Source organism: Pieris napi, chromosome 10 (assembly GCF_905475465.1).
Source record: "Pieris napi chromosome 10, ilPieNapi1.2, whole genome shotgun sequence".
In the NCBI taxonomy this organism is placed as follows: domain Eukaryota; kingdom Metazoa; phylum Arthropoda; class Insecta; order Lepidoptera; family Pieridae; genus Pieris; species Pieris napi.
In genome coordinates, this window is record NC_062243.1 from 8,307,745 (window position 1) to 8,329,253 (window position 21,509).

At 33.7% G+C, this 21,509-nt stretch overlaps 1 protein-coding gene across 1 annotated transcript in view; it reads left to right on the top strand.

The window, feature by feature from the left end:
- LOC125053023 (pikachurin) overlaps window positions 1-21,509 on the top strand; it is a 98,918-nt gene that overhangs the window by 62,545 nt on the left and 14,864 nt on the right. The window contains exons 5-8 of the mRNA XM_047654191.1: window positions 78-186; window positions 6,573-6,774; window positions 9,876-10,020; window positions 12,724-12,901. Coding sequence (XP_047510147.1) covers window positions 78-186; window positions 6,573-6,774; window positions 9,876-10,020; window positions 12,724-12,901 — 634 coding nt within the window. The remainder of the gene's footprint in view (window positions 1-77; window positions 187-6,572; window positions 6,775-9,875; window positions 10,021-12,723; window positions 12,902-21,509) is intronic.

Below are 21,509 nucleotides of genomic sequence, written 5' to 3' on the forward strand. Positions count from 1 at the left end.
TGTGTACCACATGTACTACAGATTTGTCTGTCTACTTAAGGCTTACTCAATGCCGAGTTTTTTGTTTTTAATACCAGGTGCCAGGTGGAACGTCATCGCCAAAGCAAACTACAGCAGTGGAAGGTTGTAAATGCGACCCTTGTACAGATCCCAGGTGTACGTGTATGCTACGGAAATGTAAAACTGGTAATGTACTTTTTTCATTTTCATCACAGACTACGAAAAAGAACCTTTTTTCCCTATTTGGCATAATAAATTTTTAAATGTTTTGAGTTTTAACCACAAGTCGGAAGTGAATCAGCTATATTAAGTGTCTACCACTTATACGACCCCAAGTATTCTCCAAGGAAAATAGGTTTCCGAGTAATTTTATAACTTACCCGATCAATATTAATGTAAAAGCAGCCTAAACTTGTATAGCGTATTGTTTCAACTAAGCTTTGTTATCATCGATTAAATCCTATTTTCAAACAACTATTGGAAAACTAAAATATTTTAGAAATGAGCTTTTTCGCTTCTAAATACCTTGCCTATAATACATATTAAGTTACGTATCAAGTTTTAAGTTTATCAGTTGCAAGTTTGGAACAATTTAAAACAAAACTTTGTGTTTGTTTAACTCAATTATAAACAAAAGTTTGATTAATTTATGAGTAGACGCAACCCTTACGCTCTTTAAACTTATATGGACCACAAATATTCAAATTGTTACGTTACTATTAGTTTAAATCATAATCTGTAATTTATGTGTTCTTGCTCCCGTTTTCCAAATGTGCCTATGGAGTGCTAATCAATTTTAAATGCTAAAATTACCTACCTACTAACTAATAATCACTTGAAGATAAAATAATATACATTGAAATAAATAACTAAACTTAACATAAACTAAAATATATCATTAAAAGGAGTCCCTTTAGGCAAGGTTCCGAAGATACTGGCAGCGTTCCCCCTTTGAATTGCTAGACTAATTCTTTGTCCGAGGTAGCTGCCAGATTTTCGGTCTCCTGTGATGTCGACTAACCTTTTTGAAATTTCTTTAAACAGCCTTAAAGCGCTAGGACCCCACGGACCAAGGGTCTCGACACCGAATGGGACAAAATCATATTCTGAGCCTAGACCCCTGTACTTGCATGCTTTATTTTTTTCAGCCGCTTCACAAGCCGCACCAGCTCTGTAGTTGGTTCCAAATAGATGGGAAAATTAAAAAAAAAATTAACTAATTATATGTTATGTATTGTCCATGCAATTAATTATGTAGCTGAGTGCTAGATAAAATTAATAATATTCCTGCACCCGACGCGTAGTCAATAGACTGAAGTGCGAGCTTATCATTGAAATGTCTGTGTGAAGAGGCCTTACCCGACTGAAAAGTTTAAAAGCTATTTTCGCATAATACCGATATCAGCCTATTATAGTAAGCCTAAGTTGTAGTTAACTTTCATAATTACTTTTACTTTGAGACGAGAGGACTTTTAATATAAGTACGAGGTCTTTTCGTTCTTTATATTTCTATAGACTTTAAGAGTATTTGAATATTTCGCTCGTCCGGATAATTAATTTGTTAAATTTCTAATAGAGACAAATGGTATCGTGGTTTTTTTTGTAGATGTCTTCTATAACTTATATATCACGCAGCCCGGACATACACCGACTAATATTTAAGCCTTGACTAGTTTAAGCTATCGCGGAATATGCTTAAAAGGAGTATTAAGAATATCCATAGCGCAAAATCACCTGCATCATGAGCATACCCCACATACACATCTTCACGTACATACCCTCACTTTTACACTATCACACTACACAGCCAAATTAGGTATTACTTAGTTAAATGTATTGAATATTTTTATTGTGTTTCCCTTTTGGAAATGTTTGAACCTATTTGTAAATATTATGTATTCCATCTTTGGCTATATTTTTAGTGTAATTTTTTGTTTTTGTATATCATTTTTGTAGCTGTAGGATTAAAACAAATAAATAAAGTAGTACATCACTTTGCTCTTTCGTCAATAGATTCCGCAGTGTAGGGATTTTTGTTAGTATTTTTTTCACACTTTGCGTTATATTATCCATGTTTTTATACGAACAATTTTTTTTCTATAGCCTATGTACATCAGGGTGCATATAGGATTCATTAATAAGAAATAATTGTTAAGGACGATTCTGTAGCTTTGGAGCCAATGGAAAGAAGCAAATAATCAAATCTTTCGTCTTTAAAATATTAGTGTAGATAAACATTATTAGACAAAATGTTTGTAACAAATGAAGTACATTTTTCTTCAGTCTTAAGAACATAAATAAATTTCATCAGCTTAGAACTTGTTTCGAAGTTACAATTTATTGAACCCATAGACCCCTTATAGGACCCTTCTGAATTACACCTCTATAGAAAGATTGCAAAGGGTCTTTGTAAAGTTACCTACATAATATATTACCTATGTAACGACATCTTAGAAATGGCATATATAGAAATTACATAGATTAAAATGGTTTAAAATTCTCATCAATAATTGATTTATGATCAGATTGTTAGGTTTTTAGTTTCAAGTATCTGTGGTATAAAAAGATTTATCGCTTATATAAAAACTTTAGTATACTTTGTATGAAATTATTATAAAGCATTCTTAACGAAACTTCAAAACTCTAATTATGACTATAGAATTTAAAAAAATATGCTAACTAGTAACATAATTATGTAAGAATTTTCCTTGTAAGACTTGGTATTTCGTGAACTAATATCGCGTTGTTAAATGCTGAAATCGCGTGTTTCGTGAACATTTAGGTATTTCTAACAATCTTTATCATTATTATAAGGATTATAATACACGGTTTTTTCTTAACTGGTTGACCTAATAAAATTATCACATCCAAAGTTTTGTTCGTGATTCGCCCCTTGATTTTCTTTTACCTAGTTTTACTTATATATCTAGCTAAATAGTAACAACATCATCATATTACGAAGTGAGTGTTACATATATATTAAGTGATTTAAAACTTCGCCTAAACCTAACCTAACCTAACCTAACAATTTATTGAAATGATTTTACAAAAACAGAGTATTAGGCAGATAATACCGGAAACCCGGTGTTAACCGGAAGCGCCGGAAAGTCGTTATGCATGTAATGCTTCCGCTCTCAACAATTTACAAAACGTATGGTATTTAGATATACGCTATTCATACATATTATAACATTTGATTCGCGATTTCATTCGCACAAACTAGACATTATACGATTCTAAAAGTAATAAAGTAATAAAAAAGACGACAGTCAACACAAGCTTCTTTCTTACAATTAAATTATATATTTAAAAAGGTTATGAACTATAAATATTTTTTGTAAGCGAGCTTAGAAACTTTGTAACTGCAAAAACTTAAACAGAAATAGTAATTCACGTACAATTCCTTACTCCTGAGTTATAGAGGTTTGGAGAAGGCACTTGTGTCACGTAGTAGGTACTTAAGTAACAATGAGCCGTCGTAACTTGCACCTAAATCCTGCCACGATAAAACTTAGCTCTAATGTACGCCTGGAGATAACACGGACTTATTGCTGTGCTGTTTAAATTCTAACAATTAGTATTGCTCTGGTTTAAAGTTGTATATATCGTGAACTGATTGACGCTGATAATCAGTGGGTCCCGAGCTATTCAGCATATATTAGCTCAACTAGATAATTCAAAGCGAGCTTTATTGGCTCAATTCAGGTTAGTTCAGGTCGTGCGATAAAAGCCCGGGTATGTCAAATGGACTTTTCTCTCTATGTGCATAATTTATTTAATTAAACCGGTAAAATAAGTTAGACTTAAATAACTTATTAGTCTCTAGTTAGTCTAGATCGTAATGTCCAATGAAGACACAATTTATAATTTAAATAAGTAATAGTTTAAAAAAACTAAAAAACACGCTTTTAAAGCACGATAGACAAAATCGATAGACGAAAAATATGGCACAGAGCGCCCCACGCTTTTTTAACAATAATACCAGTATTTTTTGTTCATTACCATTTTCAGCCTAAATTAGGAATTATTTTTCACTTTTTAGTTTGATGTACTTTAAAAGCGTGTTTTTTTAGTTTTTTTTAACTATTTTTTATTTTTTAGTTAAATTTTTTTCATTTTTTTTTCGGATTATTGCATTGTCATCGATCTTTGACAGGTGCGCAAAGTTTGAATAAAATCTGTCCGTTAAAAGTGGGTCAAAATCGAGTCCGAAGGAGTCGGTTACATACATACATACAGGTGAAGCTAATATAAAGCGTGTAAAAAATAAATGTAGTCGAACGGTAAAGATAAACATCCTGAGAAAATCGGTCGGACCTAGACAAAAATCTTCAAAGGATTCAATTTGAGGCCAGTGGATTAATATTATTTGGTAGTTCTATTGTTTGGTTATAGTCATAGATTTACGCAGTTACTCCGAATGGACTAGTCAATAAGTTATTTTGTTACGCTAACGTTTGGAAAATAAGAAAGGAACATTGTGAATACGCTTCAAGTAATTTCATAAGGACGATATCATAGTTCATATCGAGCTTTTGTATCGTATATAAGGGAAACCAGTTTATGCTAAATAGGAGGTTAACAATCTGGTCAATATTTTATGGATATGACACAGGATAAATAAAAAATAAAAAAATCGGTTTACTGACGATAGTTGAACGTGAGAACGTCATAGGAAAATACTGTTGGAATGGTTGCATTTTTCAAAAGAAAATTTTAATTTTATTTTTTTGATAGATATTTTGTATGGATATAGAGGAGGTAAATGGATATCACATTTAAATTGATCAAGTTACATTTATTTGTACGCATAAATACAATTATGTCAAATTGTGCCTCTTTGTCGCTCGTTCTGCGCTCTCGCTTGCACTTCAAGCCTTAAATGGAACGCCTTAGAGGTATCGCCGCGCCGCGAGGTAACGCCGCATGAGTCATGCTCCATCGAATTATAAGACGTTGTCACGACAAAAACAGTGACACTATAACCCTCGTCTTTGCATCAGTTCTATGATATATCTCAAAGCTGTAATTATTGTTTGATTTTTGTGTCTACGACGTGCTGTTTACCTCCCGCTATTGCATTTCACAATATGAGCAAGTATTAACAGCCAGGTTTACAGTAAAAGTATTTTCATAGCCCTAACACAATGGAAATTAAATTTGTAGGAATTTTTAATTTGTGATGAATGTGAATAGTCGGAATAGCTTCTAATGGTAGCAGAAGTGGGTCAGATTATTGAGAAGTTTCCTGATAAGGGTGAGGGTACGGAAATCAATACGGACCTTTGAACGGTTTTAGGGGTTAATTATCTTCCAAAATCTTCAGTTAGGTAAAGTATTTTTTCCACTCAGCATTATACGACATTCTTAAAAAAAAGATCAAACTGAGATATATAATTTATTAAATACATAAATGAAAATAGTTAATAACACTCTAACAAATGTAATTTAACCTTTACAAGACGCATGTTCACAAGAAAATTAAATGGTAACTTTATTAAGCTGAAACCCTAGTAATACACAACGCTTTCAGTTCAAATTTCTTTTTATAGAATGAATTTCTGAAATAAAAAGTGTTAGTAATTAATTTTTGAATTATATCCGTTAAATTTGATACTGTAGTCCGGAAATGTTACGGAATAGTTATTATAAAAAAGTGTCCGCCCTAGCATTGTTCCTTTACGAGTCCATAAAGAAATGCCACATTGTTTTCACAATAAATAATTTATTTTCTTTTGGAAAGATGCGGAGGCGGCGCTTAAAATATACTTAGACTAAACAATATTAAACTTACAACTTGTATATTATTACTAAAGATAAATTTTCTTAAATTTATTATTTGCTGTATATGAATATGATTATTATTATTAAAGCTTTATTAATCCATACTACAATTGGTTAGTTTGCATTCCCTAATATTACTTGTGTTAGTATAAGTTTAAAAAAAAATTATGTTAGATTTCTTTTTTAATGGTCTAGTTTTTTTAGTCATAGTCCTCCTCCATATTTTTCCATTTCTCTTAGTCTTGAGCAACATTCATCCAGTTTTTCCCCGCTAGTTCTATAATGTCACCTGTCCAGTGTCCATCTTTTCTTTTGTCGTCCTATACTTCTCTTTCCAGTAGGTATAGTCCATTCTGTTATTTCCAGCGTCCATCTTCTATCCTTCTATATAGGGATAGAGGATAGATAGATAGAAGATGTATGAACATGATACAATAAATCAACTTATTTATTAAAAATACTTATAGTTCTAATTAACATAATTTCAGTGATTTATGGCGCTATTTTGGCAAATAGTAACTAAATGTCATAAACCAGCCTTTGCCCATGACCGGGGTAAAATATTTAACGCTATGGGGCATAACGAGAACAGATTTTAATCTGATTTGATGTTCACATTCTACATCTACACAGGAATGTGCCAATAAGGCCGTTAGGCTCTCTTGTGTTTACCAGTGAAATCACACTTCCTGTTACACAGTTGTCACAGTTACTTTTTGTCGTCATGTCCCAAAAGCGTTCATTCAAGATTTGATAAATTAATCAAAAAACTAAATTTCCATCCGCAGATCAAAAGATAGCGATACCACGCTTTTCCGGTTCATCGTGGATAGCATTACACGCACTACGAGGGGCGTACAAGCGTGTACGATTACGTATACGTGTGCGACCGGAGCGGACCAGGGGAGTTCTACTATTGACAGGGGAGCACGATGACCTATCTGGAGATTATTTGGCACTGATTTTAAGAAATGGGCATGTGGAATTGAGGCAAGTGATACAGACTTTTATACAATTTTAAGTGATGTTAATGCAGATTTTTTGAATCTCAATCCCTTCTTACGTTAAGTAGCTATGTTATGCGCACTTCCGATTATAGCAAGCATTGTTTTATCACTCTCGTAGGTTCTTTTCCTTTATTTTATAAATTTTTGATAGTTTTTATTTGTGTAAACTTATTAATTATACAAATTTTACTCGTAACCTTTATGTTTGTGCACGCCGTTCACATCTACTCGTAGTATTGAGGCCGCACATTGGTTCTTTATGTAATTTTTTTATGCTATTTTTCTTACGTGTAGCCTTGTTGGTGCGTTATTAAATAACTTTTTAGCTTTTTCGGAACAGAAATAAGTCTAATATGTATAAACACATTATTAGGTCAGCGACTAACATTTAACAAGGAATCAAACTTAATCTTACTATTGCTTATATTAATAAAAATATATTTTATTTAAAAAACGAATGTAATATTTTTGAAAAAAGAACTGTGTTTGATGCTTTGAAATTTCTTACTTAGTTTAATGTAAAAATTGTAATGATTTTTACCTCAATACCGAATTATACACATAGTTTCTGTACTAACTGACCATTGTATGAGCGCTAAAATTTATTGATTTTACTATGAAAGAAATTGCAATGAAGAAACCAGGTTGTTAAGGACTAAGTAAGAGTATGGCACATTGAAACGATTAAGAAGCTAAAGTGGAAGTGGACCAGGCAAGCAGTAGCTTCATAGCTTATGCCCAGAAGAAATGATCCAGTTATACTAACGGAATGATGCTCCTACATATGAAGATGACCAAATAAGCGATGGGATTGTATAGGGCAATTTTTGGCTTCACACAGTGCGCAAAAGCCAATAGAGGAGAGTGAGGCCAATTGGCAAGCGGATGAGGATCTTGTATAAGATATATATAGTATCATTAGATAACACTAAATATTGTTTATACTTCATTGTCCGAAGAAATGGCTTTAATTGTATTATAATGTATAGCTTAAGTATTAATCCTTAAATCTCATTTGCAAGGATTCAAGCTTATTACTGTCAATCTACATATTATAGATTAATTAAACAAATTAAGAAATATATAAATAAAAAAATCATGTATGTTATTTTCTGTTTAGGTATATTATTACAAAAATTCTTCCAGATTTTTCTTAAGAAAAGTGTTTCTTGACTTAAAATTAAATATGAGAATTTAACACGAACTTAATTGAATAAGAAATGGAGCGCATTAACACATCTTTTAAAAACACCTCAGACTTTTCTTTACACACATTTACCAAAAATATGCCAGTTATTTTGGTCTCCTAAACCTAATTTGAGAAACTTGAAAACTTATTTACCAATCCAATAACATTTCATCTTAAAACATTTTGAAGAATTCGTATTAAAACTTTATCGTTGACTATCTATATGTTTTTCGTCGTAAATAGACGGTATTTTTATTTGCAAAAACAATTTATTTCGTTGACTTTACAATTGTACATCAAAAGTGTAACTGTTTCTTCTTAATAGTATTTTTTCCACAGACGAAATCGCATCCACAATATAGTGGACATATAAAACCACTTATGAATTTCATTTTACAACTCAACATCGTTCGCGTTATGAGTAATAAAACCAGTGTATTGCCAAAAGCGTTTGTGTTAAAAATAATGATATACGCCATCTAGCGGTCAGTCACCGCAATAACTGTTGTGTATAGATATTATTACGTATTTACACAAGCTTACTAGACTTTTCTTTATTCACTCATCTCTTCAATGAGTCAGTAATGGCATTCCCAAAGAAAGGGCGTTAATGACGTTATTGAACGACAAATTCCAATTTCCATTTGGTTATTTCAAATTCAAGCTTTGCTAGGTATTTTAAGAAATAAAAACAATGACACCGGATAAATGTAGAAAATAACGTAGTAGTAATGTAGAAATTGCGAAATGTTTTTGTGAGGATTGAGCTCATATGAAGTCTATTAAACATCAAATGATACACTTGCAGTACGCGAGTAAAAAAACATATGAAAGTGTCTTCGTCTTATATTTTTGTTCTAAATTGTCGATGTTTACATCTACTCATTAGTCTTCAAAAACTATTATCATCGTAATTCGTACCTGTTATCTTTTATATCGATTTCTTTCACGACTTTGTCCAAAAAACAACCATCGGAAACCTCTTCAAGTCTTCGCATTACCATTTATCTCAGCGATTAGGCTAGGCTAAATATTTTCTCTTATCTATGTAAAATAAATATTTTCTTAATAGAAAAATATACGAAACACAATAATATTGTTGATGGTAATTTGATCTATTAAAATAATAAAACCCTTCCAGGGAACGACCTCAAAACCCTACAATAAACGTTAAGAGACACTCATATAAATCACAAAGATTCTCTCAGAAAAAGTTGGCGTGTACATCTACATAATTTCCTCTTTTACCTAAACGATAACATTAGCATAGACAATAGATAGAGCACGCTTAATTAAAATTTCAAAACGGACAAAGCGTAAATGCAGAATCGATAATAATCGACGAGGCTTATGCGTCAGATTAATTATTCGTGCCTGACTGGTTTTACCGTCCCTAGGCTGATAAAGGTTTAAGGAGAGACCAGCCCTAATTAATACTTTTTATAGACACTCTTTTAATATTGTTAAGTATAGTTCAATATGTAGGAAACAATACGTACATAAGGACACGGTCCATCCGGAAAAAGAAAGAGAGGTAGGCAACTAGAGAGGTGGTTTGATAGAATATAAAAAAATAGGTTGTCTGTAAAGTCGGTTTACTGACGATAGTTGAACGTGACAACGTCATAAGAAAATATTGATGGAATGGTTGCATTTTTCAAAAGATCAAGTTACATTTATTTGTTCGCATAAATACAATTATGTCAATTTTTTAACGAACGAACGCTGCCGAACGCGGAGGCCGATTGTGCCTCTTTGTCGCTCGTTCCGCGCTCTCGCTTGCACTTCCACCAATTTTTTAATGAGCTAGTTACCTGTTTATTTCTTGCGTCTTCGCGCTTCAACTGATAAGTGGAATAAATAGAACATATTGTTTAAAAAATATGGTTCCACAGATTCGATTGCGGCAGTGGAGCTGGTGTGCTTCGTTCTCCAGAACCCGTGCGTCTGGGAAGATGGAATACAGTATCTGTGTACCGACATCGTTGGGACGCTTGGCTTCGCTTGAATACTGGGAAACGAGTGCGGGGGAGATCTAAGGTAAATACTGTATGGCCACGCACCATACTGCACTCTACGCAAGACAAAACTTATCTCCCATAACATCTGTTTCATAATTTTTAGTGTTTGTGAATTGTTTATACTTCCAATAGGCAAAATTAAATTGACACTTTCGGGAAAATTCCGTTATTTTTTAATTAATTTATAAAACACATTTCAATATTTTAGTCAATATTGAACTATAAACAAATCCATATCTTACGCAAAAGATATATTTATGACATACAATATAATATTTTATATCTTACATAATAATTAAGAGTTAAAAGCCTGGAACGGCATTTCAATTGCTCTCAAATTATGCTGAACATTACAGAAATGATAATGAAGACGTCATGAGCGCTCGGCTTAATTGCTTATAATTTCACGATATTGGTTTAATTTCGAATTATTAATATCAATTATAATAATGACACTTAAATAGCGCTGATATCCGCAACTTGACAGGAACAAAAGATAAACGATTTATACGCTATTTATTTGTGATAAAATTTAAATTTAGTTTTTGAAGACATGTAACAGCTCTATGGGACATAGCGACACATTATGTTTTATAAACACAAGAATTTGTTAGGAAAGTAGGTAATCAACCTCCTGTTTGTCGATCAAACCCAATTTTTTCCGGCAACCGAACTGAAATATCTATATATATAAAAATGAAACCCGTTTTCCGTTGTCACGACATCACATGAAAACGGCTCGACCGATTTGTCTGATTTTTTTTTGTTGTGTTTGTAATTTTCAGGAGAAGGTTCTTATAAAATAAAAAAATTACGCGGACAATTAGAAAATTCAAGAATACTTAACCACCATACAATTCGAACTTTTTGGTGTAACCTTATGGCGTTTGACATAACACAACATTGACAGAATGCGTGCTGCAAATATCGTCAGAGGATGTAAGAAAATTGAATATCGTTCAAATTAAATGCTTCGATAGGAGTTATTATATTGATAATATAATAATATGCGAGCCAGAAAAACAAACAAAGAATGTTGTACATATAACATAAAGCATTAGAATAATAAACACTTTGTTTCTGAAATATTTTTTAATTCATTATACCAATTTGAAATCAATATTCATAGTTAAGACAGGACAACGTCTGTCGGGTCCGCTAGTATGTTATATAGACACAAGAATTTATTAGGAAAGTAGGTAATCAACCTGTTTATCGATCAAACCGAATTTTGCCGGGAACCGGACTGAAATATATAAGAATAAAATTAAACACTGTCAGAAGTGTTGTTCTGTGCCCCATTGGTTTACAGGATTTCGAGCAAAAGTAATACCTACCTTGAATTAACATTTCAAAAAAAAAAAAAAAAAAAACTTATCCTTGCTTGTCCTTATAAAGATCCTACGCGCTCCAGGCACTAAGAAAACATCAAAGTAAAGGAGAAATTACGGCCGCTGTGAGATTTCAGTTCAAATAGACGTTTAATTAAAAAGGAGATGCATTACTGTACTAATACCTAGAATTAATTAAGCGGGATTCCCCTGAGAGTTTTAAGAGGAAACTATATTGCGCGGCTTCCTTTGGGTTTATGCTTAATAACTTATTAATATACCACTATAATAGCTACTGACAGGAAGTGTCTCGAACACGTAATAGTCAGATATTTTTTTCCAATATATAGGTGTATGATATTATAGTATTAAGGGGTAGCTTTTGTGTGTTAAGTAATTGCCACAAATTATTAAAAACAACTAGATACGGACTGTAGTACTTTAATAAGAATACTAGCAATATTATGTTGTGTGCGATGCAAGATGTATTTTCTTTGAAAAAAAATGCGTTCAGTAGTCGTTAGAGAATATAAATAAATAATAAAAATTAAATTAACCCATATTCGAGTACTATACTAAGGATTACATTAAGTTTGTTATTATTGGATTTAATATTGGTAAGTTAAGTGGACGTGAAAATGGGCCGGTCACATTGCCCGCGTTCGTGGTGACAGATGGGTCAAATTGATCCTTACTTGGAACAGACCACTGGGAAGAAAATGGAGAGGATGCCCAGCAGAAATCTGGGAAGATAAAATAAAATATAATGCGGGGAAAATCCAAAAAGAGTTGTGAGACAATTGGGTGTTAATTAAGTGGGAGTGGAAGAGTAGATAATTTAAATACCTTTTCAATGTCTCAATTTTACAATAATCTGATCCAATTATAATATGTTTTTTTTTAGCCCGATTTATTATTTTTGTGGGTTTGCTAAGGGGTCCTTAAAGTAGGAACTCTTTTGTAGCCTCTTGGTTATGGGTCACTAGAATTTAGATAATATAAGAAATCTTAAGTTAATACATGCCGGTTTTACAGTCCCGAGTTCTAACAAGCCTCTAAAGTGAGAACTCGGAACATCCATAGAACTTGCGCAATTCAAATAACTTTTGAAAGTAATTCTCATTCTGTATGCAGGTTCATAAAAATTCCCGTTAAACAGCCGAACTTTGCGAAACGTGATTTCGAGATAAAACGATTTCAATATCACTCCTAATTTCATGTCTACTCGTAAACTTCTATATCATGAACAAATAAATCTTCATATTATCTAATAGTTGGATCGTAATTCCATTAATAAAGTACTAAACTTTATCCACGTCATTTGTAGAGTGAGTCAAATAGTGTTGGTAGCGCAATCATGAAACTAATATAACTTGCCGTATTTTTCCCAGGGCCTCTTCTCCAGGATGACTTTCAGAGAGCCAGTATGGGTGGGTGGTGCTGGCAATACCACAGGTCTGCAGAGCAAATTGGGTCTTACTGAAGGTCTTCTTGGTTGTGTGGACTTCCTCAGAATCAATGGTGATACATACCGACTAGTGAAGGATGCTGTGTCTACTCTTGATATCAGTAAGTTTAGGGGTTTTCATTTATTTTATTTAACAGTTTATTAAAAATCCACAGCTTTTAAAAAATTAATATTTGAGTTTTTTGACAAAGAATAATACTATATACTAATAATTCTTGAGGTATGTTTATCGTGGGGGAGAGCGTAAGTGTGTGTGTGTGTGTGTGTGTGTGTGAGCCTTTTTCTTGTGATTATAAAAATCTATTCGCTTGCATTATTAGTAGCTGAAAATCGCGTTCAAAGTCAGCAACTGGCAAGTAAAAATTTCTGGTATAATGTATGTAAATAAGAACGATTTTTTTTAGTTCTTAATAACTATACTATATGTATAAATTTACATAGTTACATAAGATATGCTATGTATATGAATCATTGAAAAATTCAACACCGTGGTTTAAACAATAAATAAGTTTTGTTTGATTAGAGTTAAGCCCATTTACGATCGATCAATTTCAAAATAACTCAATAGCAATCCATCTAAAAAGAAATTAGAAAATTAAATTCGCAAGACGAAAAGAAACTTTGCTGGAAAATTATCTTGGGAAAGTTTAAAGAAAATATAAATCAGACTATGTCCTTTGAAACCCTTTGCGAATCACCTGGGGACTTTTAAAAGCGAGCACTCTTTAATTGGATAAAATTATTACGACTCTAAGCAGTGAGTTCTTTATTAAAATAACGTTTTTAGAATTACAAGTAATTTAGCTGGATTCAAATGGGCCTTGCATACGTTAATAATAAGTTCTAGGTTTTTTATCCACTTAAAGGCTAATTGGTCTAGTGGTTAGTACCCCTGACTGCAAAGCCATGGGTCCCAGGTTCGATCCCCGGCTGTGAACAAACAAACGAAACATCGATGTGATGAGCATTTGGTGTTGTGCTTAGGTCTTGGGTGTTTAAATATGTATTTATATGTCTATCTATAATATGTACGTATATACGTTGCCTAGTACCCATAACACAAGCTTCACCAGCTTAGCATGGGACTAGGTCAATTGGTGTGAATTGTCCAATCGTATAAAAAAAAAGCCTTCAATTATTTTTTTAAACATCATTTTTTATTAATATCAACCTTATGTCAATGTTCACTTAACAGTTAAGGTAGTTGTGTGTTTATAATAAATGACTAAATCATTGATATTGTTCAATTATTGTATATATAAACTTTTGTTTTTTAAGTCAAATAAGTTATATTGCCATGATGTGTGTTTAAAAAAATGTGTCTAAAAATTATCAAAACATGCTTTTCGAGGAAAAGATCCATAATGCATTGTAGTGCATGATTGTTATTTATTTTCTTAATACCACACGGGTTGCATTAGTAATTAAAACTTTTATAACAGTGATAAATACTTAATTCCAAAACATACCACAAATTACATTTCAAAACATCTCTCATTAAAACCGTACATTGTAGAGAGAAGTTGCTCGCTCATTATGTAAAAAAATACACGCCATTTTCTGAAAAATATGTTAAAACAGTTATTAAAACACTCTACTCAAGTTTATGAAATAATTGTTGGGTTATAAGTGTGCAGCGGTAGTCGCGTGCAGCAGTCCAGTTTATTAATAATTGACAATATAAAAACATAACAAGACCATAGCAACGCCAACTTTAAATAACGAACTATGACGATATAATATGTATGCAAATTACCAAAGAGTTTCCTCTAATACACCCCCTTGATTTGCATACACATTTAACAACAAATATGTACTAAATAGTCATTACAAAAATATACAGACATGCAATCTTAATCTACACCTAACATTGAGATGCAGCGGTAATGTTTCTGTCTTTGTAAAGCTTTTGTTAGCACATCCGCCGCCATCTCCTCGGTAGACACATACGATAATTGTATGTCAGTATTCTCCCTTAAAACACTTCTTATAAAATAATATTGAATATCGAAATGTTTAGTTCGGGCGTGGAAGACTGGATCCTCCGATAGAAATAAGGCACCTTGATTATCGCAGTACAACACTATGTTCCCGAAATCGCGCAACCCTATCTCTTTCATAAGACTATTCAGGTAAACTGCCTCTTTTATCGCCAAATTTAAACTAATATATTCGGCTTCGCACGTTGAAGTTGCTACGCATTTCTGTTTCTGGGATTTCCATGAAATCGCAGCCCCTCCTAACAAAAAAACATACCCGGAGTATGACTTCCTATCTATAGGACAATTTGCCCAGTCAGCATCCGAATAACCAATTAAGCTCTTACCTGTTTTTCGATAAATCAGTCCATAATCGGCTGTCCTCTTAAGATAACGAAGTAATCTTTTCACCGCATTCCACTGTATCTGTCCAGGATTATCACAAAACGCTGCTAATCTTGTCACGGCGTGTGTGATATCCGGACGAGTTCCTGCTGAAAGATAAATCAAGCTTCCGATTAATTCTCTATATGGACATTCCTTCTCCAGCGGAATTTGTGAACCATCGGGTCTAAAATTCACCTCCATCGGCGTGGTCACTGTTTCTTTACAATTCTCCATGCCGAATTTTATCATCAAATCATTAATATATTTTTGTTGTGACAGTTTCGTGGCATACTCATTTTTGACAATGTCAATGCCTAAAATATATTTCGCCAGTCCATAGTCTTTTAAATCAAACTCTTTGGAAAGTTCATCTTTGAAAGATTGTATGAGACCTTTATTGCATGAAACTATCAGTAAATCATCAACATAAACCGCTAAGTATATAGACGTATCAATGGAGTTACCGTCCAAATAGTAGAGACACGGTTCCTTCAAAGACTGTTTAAAATGCATTGACTTCAATTTATTGTCAAGTCTTTTGTTCCATTGACGTCCAGCTTGTTTCAAGCCATACAGTGATTTCTTCAATCGACATACATCTCCACCTGTCTTCAGATCATTTAACATCTTACGAGCCTGCTCTTTTAAGCTTTCGTCTCTTTCTTCTTTAATAATTCTACCTAAGCACTCTGTCAACAATTCTGGAACCTCCATATAAATTTCCTCGTCAAGATATCCATTCAGATATGCAGTATTGATATCCAACTGGTGTATCTCCATGTCTAATTCAACCGCGAGCGCTGTAAGCAGTCTTATCGTGTCTAGTCGGACGACAGGTGAAAAAGTGTTTCGGTAATCGATGCCATATCGTTGACTGTAGCCCTTGGCTACCAACCGTGCTTTCTTCTTCTCGGTTTTGTCAACGTTAAGCTTCGTTGTCAATACATATCGGCATCCTACCGCTTTTCGATTTCTCGGCTTTTGAACAATTTCCCATGTTTCATTTTTTACAAGACTTTTGACCTCAGACAATATTGCTTCCTCCCATAGAGCACGTTCAGCGCTACTTAGGGCATCCCCTAAGGAAGTTTCCACAGTCAACGCAACATCCTCAGGTAAAGTTTCTTCTGCACGGCCATTATTATCATTGGGTATCATTTTATAGACCTTCTTAGGTCGGCCAACTTGGCCTTTCTGAAGTTTTGGTCTTCCGGGACCTCTCTTATACGTTACCTCTGTATCAGCTTGCGCTATTTCACTATCTTCCTCGTGACATAGAGAAGGTGAACCAAGGGGTGAATCAGTCGTCTCCACGATCATTTCTCGAGTTCCTGAATAAGATGTACTTGGTATTACGTCCACCTCTACATATTTCGGCTTCGGTGTATCAACATCAGCAGAAAATTGATCTAGCTGAAAAGGATCATGAGTAATTGCCGATTTCCTGTCATCATTAGTATCGAGCCTCGTCTTGCAGAATTTCACATCCCTAGCTATAATGGTTTTATGGTCTACTGGTATCCATACCTTATATCCCTTTTGGTTCATTGGATATCCAATAAATATTCCATTGACACTTCTGGCAGCAAATTTGTCCTTGGTTGGACTCTTGTCTAGAACATAAACTTCAGCTCCAAACTTCTGAAGATACTCAATCTTCACTGGAGAGCCAAACCACTTCTCGTACGGAATTGTACCACCCAAACTACTCGTGGGACAACGATTCCTAATATGACATGCCACCAATACAGCATCTCCCCAAAAACCTGCTGAGAGATTAGATGAAAGTAACATACACCTAGCCATTTCAACTAATGTCCTGTTCATTCGTTCTGCTACGCCATTCTGCTGTGGGGTTTGAGGTATAGTCAGTCTTCTTATTATCCCCTCTTGTTTCAGGAATTGATCAAACTTATTATTACAGTATTCTCCACCGCTATCAGTTTGTAAATACTTTATTCTCTTAGCGGTAAGGTTCTCAACATAGCTCTTGTATTCTTTGAAACATTCCAGAACACCACTCTTACTCTTCAGTAAGTAAACTTCGCACCATCTAGTACAATCGTCAATAAACGTGACAAAATATTTTGCACCACCGACAGTTTCATTTCGAATTGGCCCACCTACATCGGAATGGATGATGGACAGTTTTTCGTCACATGGTCCACTCGACTTGGAAAATGGAAAAGAAGTCATCTTACCCTGCACACAATACTTACAGTCGTATAAAATATTTATATTTGACATATCAACTTTAATGCCCACATGACCTAATACTTTTATTAAATCCTTCGCATTTAAGTGACCTAAACGTTCGTGCCAGGATAGTAAATCGTTCTTAGTTTCGGAAATCGCAGAAACAGAAGCATGGCCCTCCCGCATATAATAAAGGTTGTTTTTTCGATCTGCTATGAACTTAATATTTCCTTCAGAATCGGTTACATAAGCTGAATCTTTCTTAAAAGTTACAGTAAAACCTTTGCTTGTAATTTTAAAAACGGAAATTAAGTTACATCGCAAATCGGGAACATATAAAGTGTCTGATAGTTTTATCGGAACCTCCCCATTCAAACTCACATTTCCTTTACCTTTTGCAAATGTACTCACATTAGTGGCCAAACTTAACTTACTACTGCAATTTGTCAAGGTGTCAAATTTTCCTTTCGATCTACAAAGGTGCGATGTACACCCACTATCTATGAGCCAGTTTCCTCCACATCCCGAACCAATCACTCCGTTACACTCTGAAACAGATAGAACACATGAGTTAAAATTCTCACTAGCACCTAACTCACTAACACATTTTGAGTCCTGCCTTGTTCCTTTACACGGGCATTCCGAAGCTTTATGCCCAAATTTATGACATCTGTAACATTTAAATTTAAACGCTTGATCCGGTTTATAATTCTGCGGATTTTTAGATGTAGAACTCTTCGTGGTTTTTCTCCTAGCGAACATTGCTGACGACCCCCTCTCTGTCTCCTTCCTTTGCTGTCGCCTAGAGGCATCTTCTTCAAGAATTTTAACTTTCAAAGAATTCGGGTCTGGCAATGAATCTAGTCTCCATCGCACATCTAAAGTTCTCATAACTTGGGGGCAGACTCTAGAGTAAAATAATAGATGCAAGATCATTATTTATATTTATGTCCATGTCTAGTAACTTTTCTTTGGCTTCAAAGAAGCTTAACAGATATTCACGCATGTCGTCCTCCTCACACATCTTGTGTAATATGAGCTGCTTTAACAGTGTCGCTTTCTTAGCGGGACCCGAAGACGCGAAGATGCTTTCTAATTTTAACCAGCATTCTCGCGACGTGCTCGTCCCCTTAATGTGTCGTAGCTCACCTGGACTTATTGAGAGAATAATCTCCGCTTTCGCCTTTGCATCCGCCGCTTCCCAAAGCAACGCCTCTGCTGGCTCAGCTGGCTTCTTAATGCTACCATCCACATAGCCCCACACATCGCTCTTAATCAATAGAGCATGGGCCTGGATTCGCCATGAGTCGTAATTATCACGGCTTAATAATTCTATCCGCACACTCGCCATCGTTACTAGGTTAAGCACTCTAGTTCCCCCTTTTTTTTTATTAATTTACTGGACTATGACTGGGCCCATAACCTTTGTTGGGTTATAAGTGTGCAGCGGTAGTCGCGTGCAGCAGTCCAGTTTATTAATAATTGACAATATAAAAACATAACAAGACCATAGCAACGCCAACTTTAAATAACGAACTATGACGATATAATATGTATGCAAATTACCAAAGAGTTTCCTCTAATAATAATGGGAGTGCTTTAAAATGAAATATTGCGTCTTTTAAGTCAACTTTTAAAATTTCGTTTGCAGTATTGCTTTTATGAATTTTTTTAACTTTGAAACATACAATGGTCTTTTTCTCACAAATTGTGTTTAGGCTATGCTGATAAGAGACAAAATAAGGTTATAATAACCATTTTTATTATAGTTACAAACATCACTGTTTGAACAATATTTAAGTTTAACATATGACGTAACTAGGAGAGCAATCAATTTAACTTTTCATATTTCCCATATCAATTAATCCATAGACTGAAAACGGCTCAACTTTACAGCGTTTCCCAAGTAGAGCTTTCGCAATTTTAAGCTCGCAAGTAAGCTCTTAGTTTTACATGACATAAGCTTTCATAAAGCACCATACATTATGCTCAGACTTTAATTATTCATACAGAATTAGAGCGAATGAGCATTTTTTAATTTTTAAAGGGCTTTTATAAGTTTAATTTATTATGAAATGTAAGAAAATCAATTTTTTAACACCTTGATTCGTGAATTGTTATGGCACCTTCATAGCTTTGCAAATTAGTGTTTTTTACATACATTCACAAAGTAATGATGTATCAGTCTTACTTTGACACAGTCACGGTTTTCCAGAAGCCCGTGATTTTTTTAATTAATTTGAAGAACCCGCACTTGACGCATTTATTATAAGTGATACACTTTTTCACCATTAAAAGTGTTTTAGGCTGTAAAGAACGCAAATCGTTTTCAGAGTTTTAATTTATGACACTCAAATAAAATCTTATATATAAAATTCTCGTGTCACAATGTTAGTTACCATACTCCTCCGAAACGGCTTGACCGATTTTTATCAACTTTTATATGCATATTCAGTCGGTGTGAGAATCGGCTACTATCTACTTTTCATACCCCTAATTGATAAGGGTTGTCCCCCTAACATTTTATTTTTTTGGCCATTTTTTTGTTTTTATTTTTTTTTGATACTTCATACAAAAATACATACCATCCCTAATTTTCGCCCCTCTACGATCAACCCCTATTTTTATTTGTCAATTAAAATCTTATGACCAGAACTCTGAGGTTTATATAGAGAAAAATACGTAGAAATAAAAACTTCATTTTTCAAAGTTCAAAGTCATTCCAGATAATCGAACAGACTCTGGGGTAGTATAGCAAAATGTTCCAAGTTGGTATGTACTAAAAAGGTAGGCTAAGTAAAATCACATTAAGGAGAAACGAAGTTCGCGGGGGCAGCTAGTTTTTTATAAATATAATTCACCAGAACAAAAATCAATACAAGAATCGGCTTGAGCGTAGCAAACAACTTTCGATTTATAAGTTAAAATTAGGATTTCCTAAACAAATATAACCATATCGGGTCAATACAGGCTAGAGTAATATCCTCTCAATATTCTGTATTGTCGAACCACAATAGTTCTTTCCCTACCCATATTACAAAGGACTTTGATACATACCAAGGTATTGCTACATATTAAAATAGACTTCGACTTGCAAGTAGAAAATTGAAGTAGTATGTTCCATTTTCAAATTTTTTATTCGTAACGAAGAGAGATATCAAGATTAAATCTCTTGATTTAAATGACGTGCAGATAAAGCTTGTTAACATTTTGTATTTGATTCTAACGCTTTAGACGTTTATAACGTGTGTTTATTTATTTAAATAAGGAAGTCCACTGGAGCAAGAATGCTTAGCTCATGTACAAAAAGATATATAAAGATAAGACATAAATACGCACCCAGTTAGGATCAATCAGCATTCCCAATAATCTAGCTTAAATAAATGTTTTCTAAAACTTATTTATACAATAAATTATTAAAGAAATTAAAACTAGACCGTGATTTTTTTATCTAGACAAATACACTACGAGTATATACTTATAAATTATATATATAGTATATACATATAACATATAAAACAAATTTTCCTCGTAAATGCTTCGATCGTAATTTTACCGATGTTTTTATCTCCTACTATTTGACACGTATTTATAGAACATTAGTAAACGGGCACGAGTCTCACCTGATGTAAACTGATAGCATGGACACTAATACTGCCAGAAGGCAAGTGCGTTGTCGGCCTCTTAAGATTTGGTTACGCTCTTTTCATGAAGGACCTTAAGTCGAATTTGGGCCAGCCTTGACTTAAAAATGACGGTACTACGCTGATATACGACGTAATTTTATCTAATATATAAAATTCTCGTGTGCATATTGGGAATGTCTGAGAATCGGATAACATATATTTTTCATCCCCCTAAATGTTAAGGGTAGTCCACCCCTAAATATTTATTTTTTATTTTTAGATATTTTTTCTGTTTTTATTTTTTTACGATACAGCATTAAAAAATACATACAACCCCTAATTTTCACCCTTCTACGATCAACCCCTATTTTTTTATTATAAATGATATACATGGCAAAACGACGTTTGCCCGGTCAGCTAGTATTTCTATATTATTCTATTAAATGATACATTTTCTCTTTATTATTTAAGAGTATAGGTTAGAATATATACTATCTATAACAGAGGGCTCGCGAGTAATA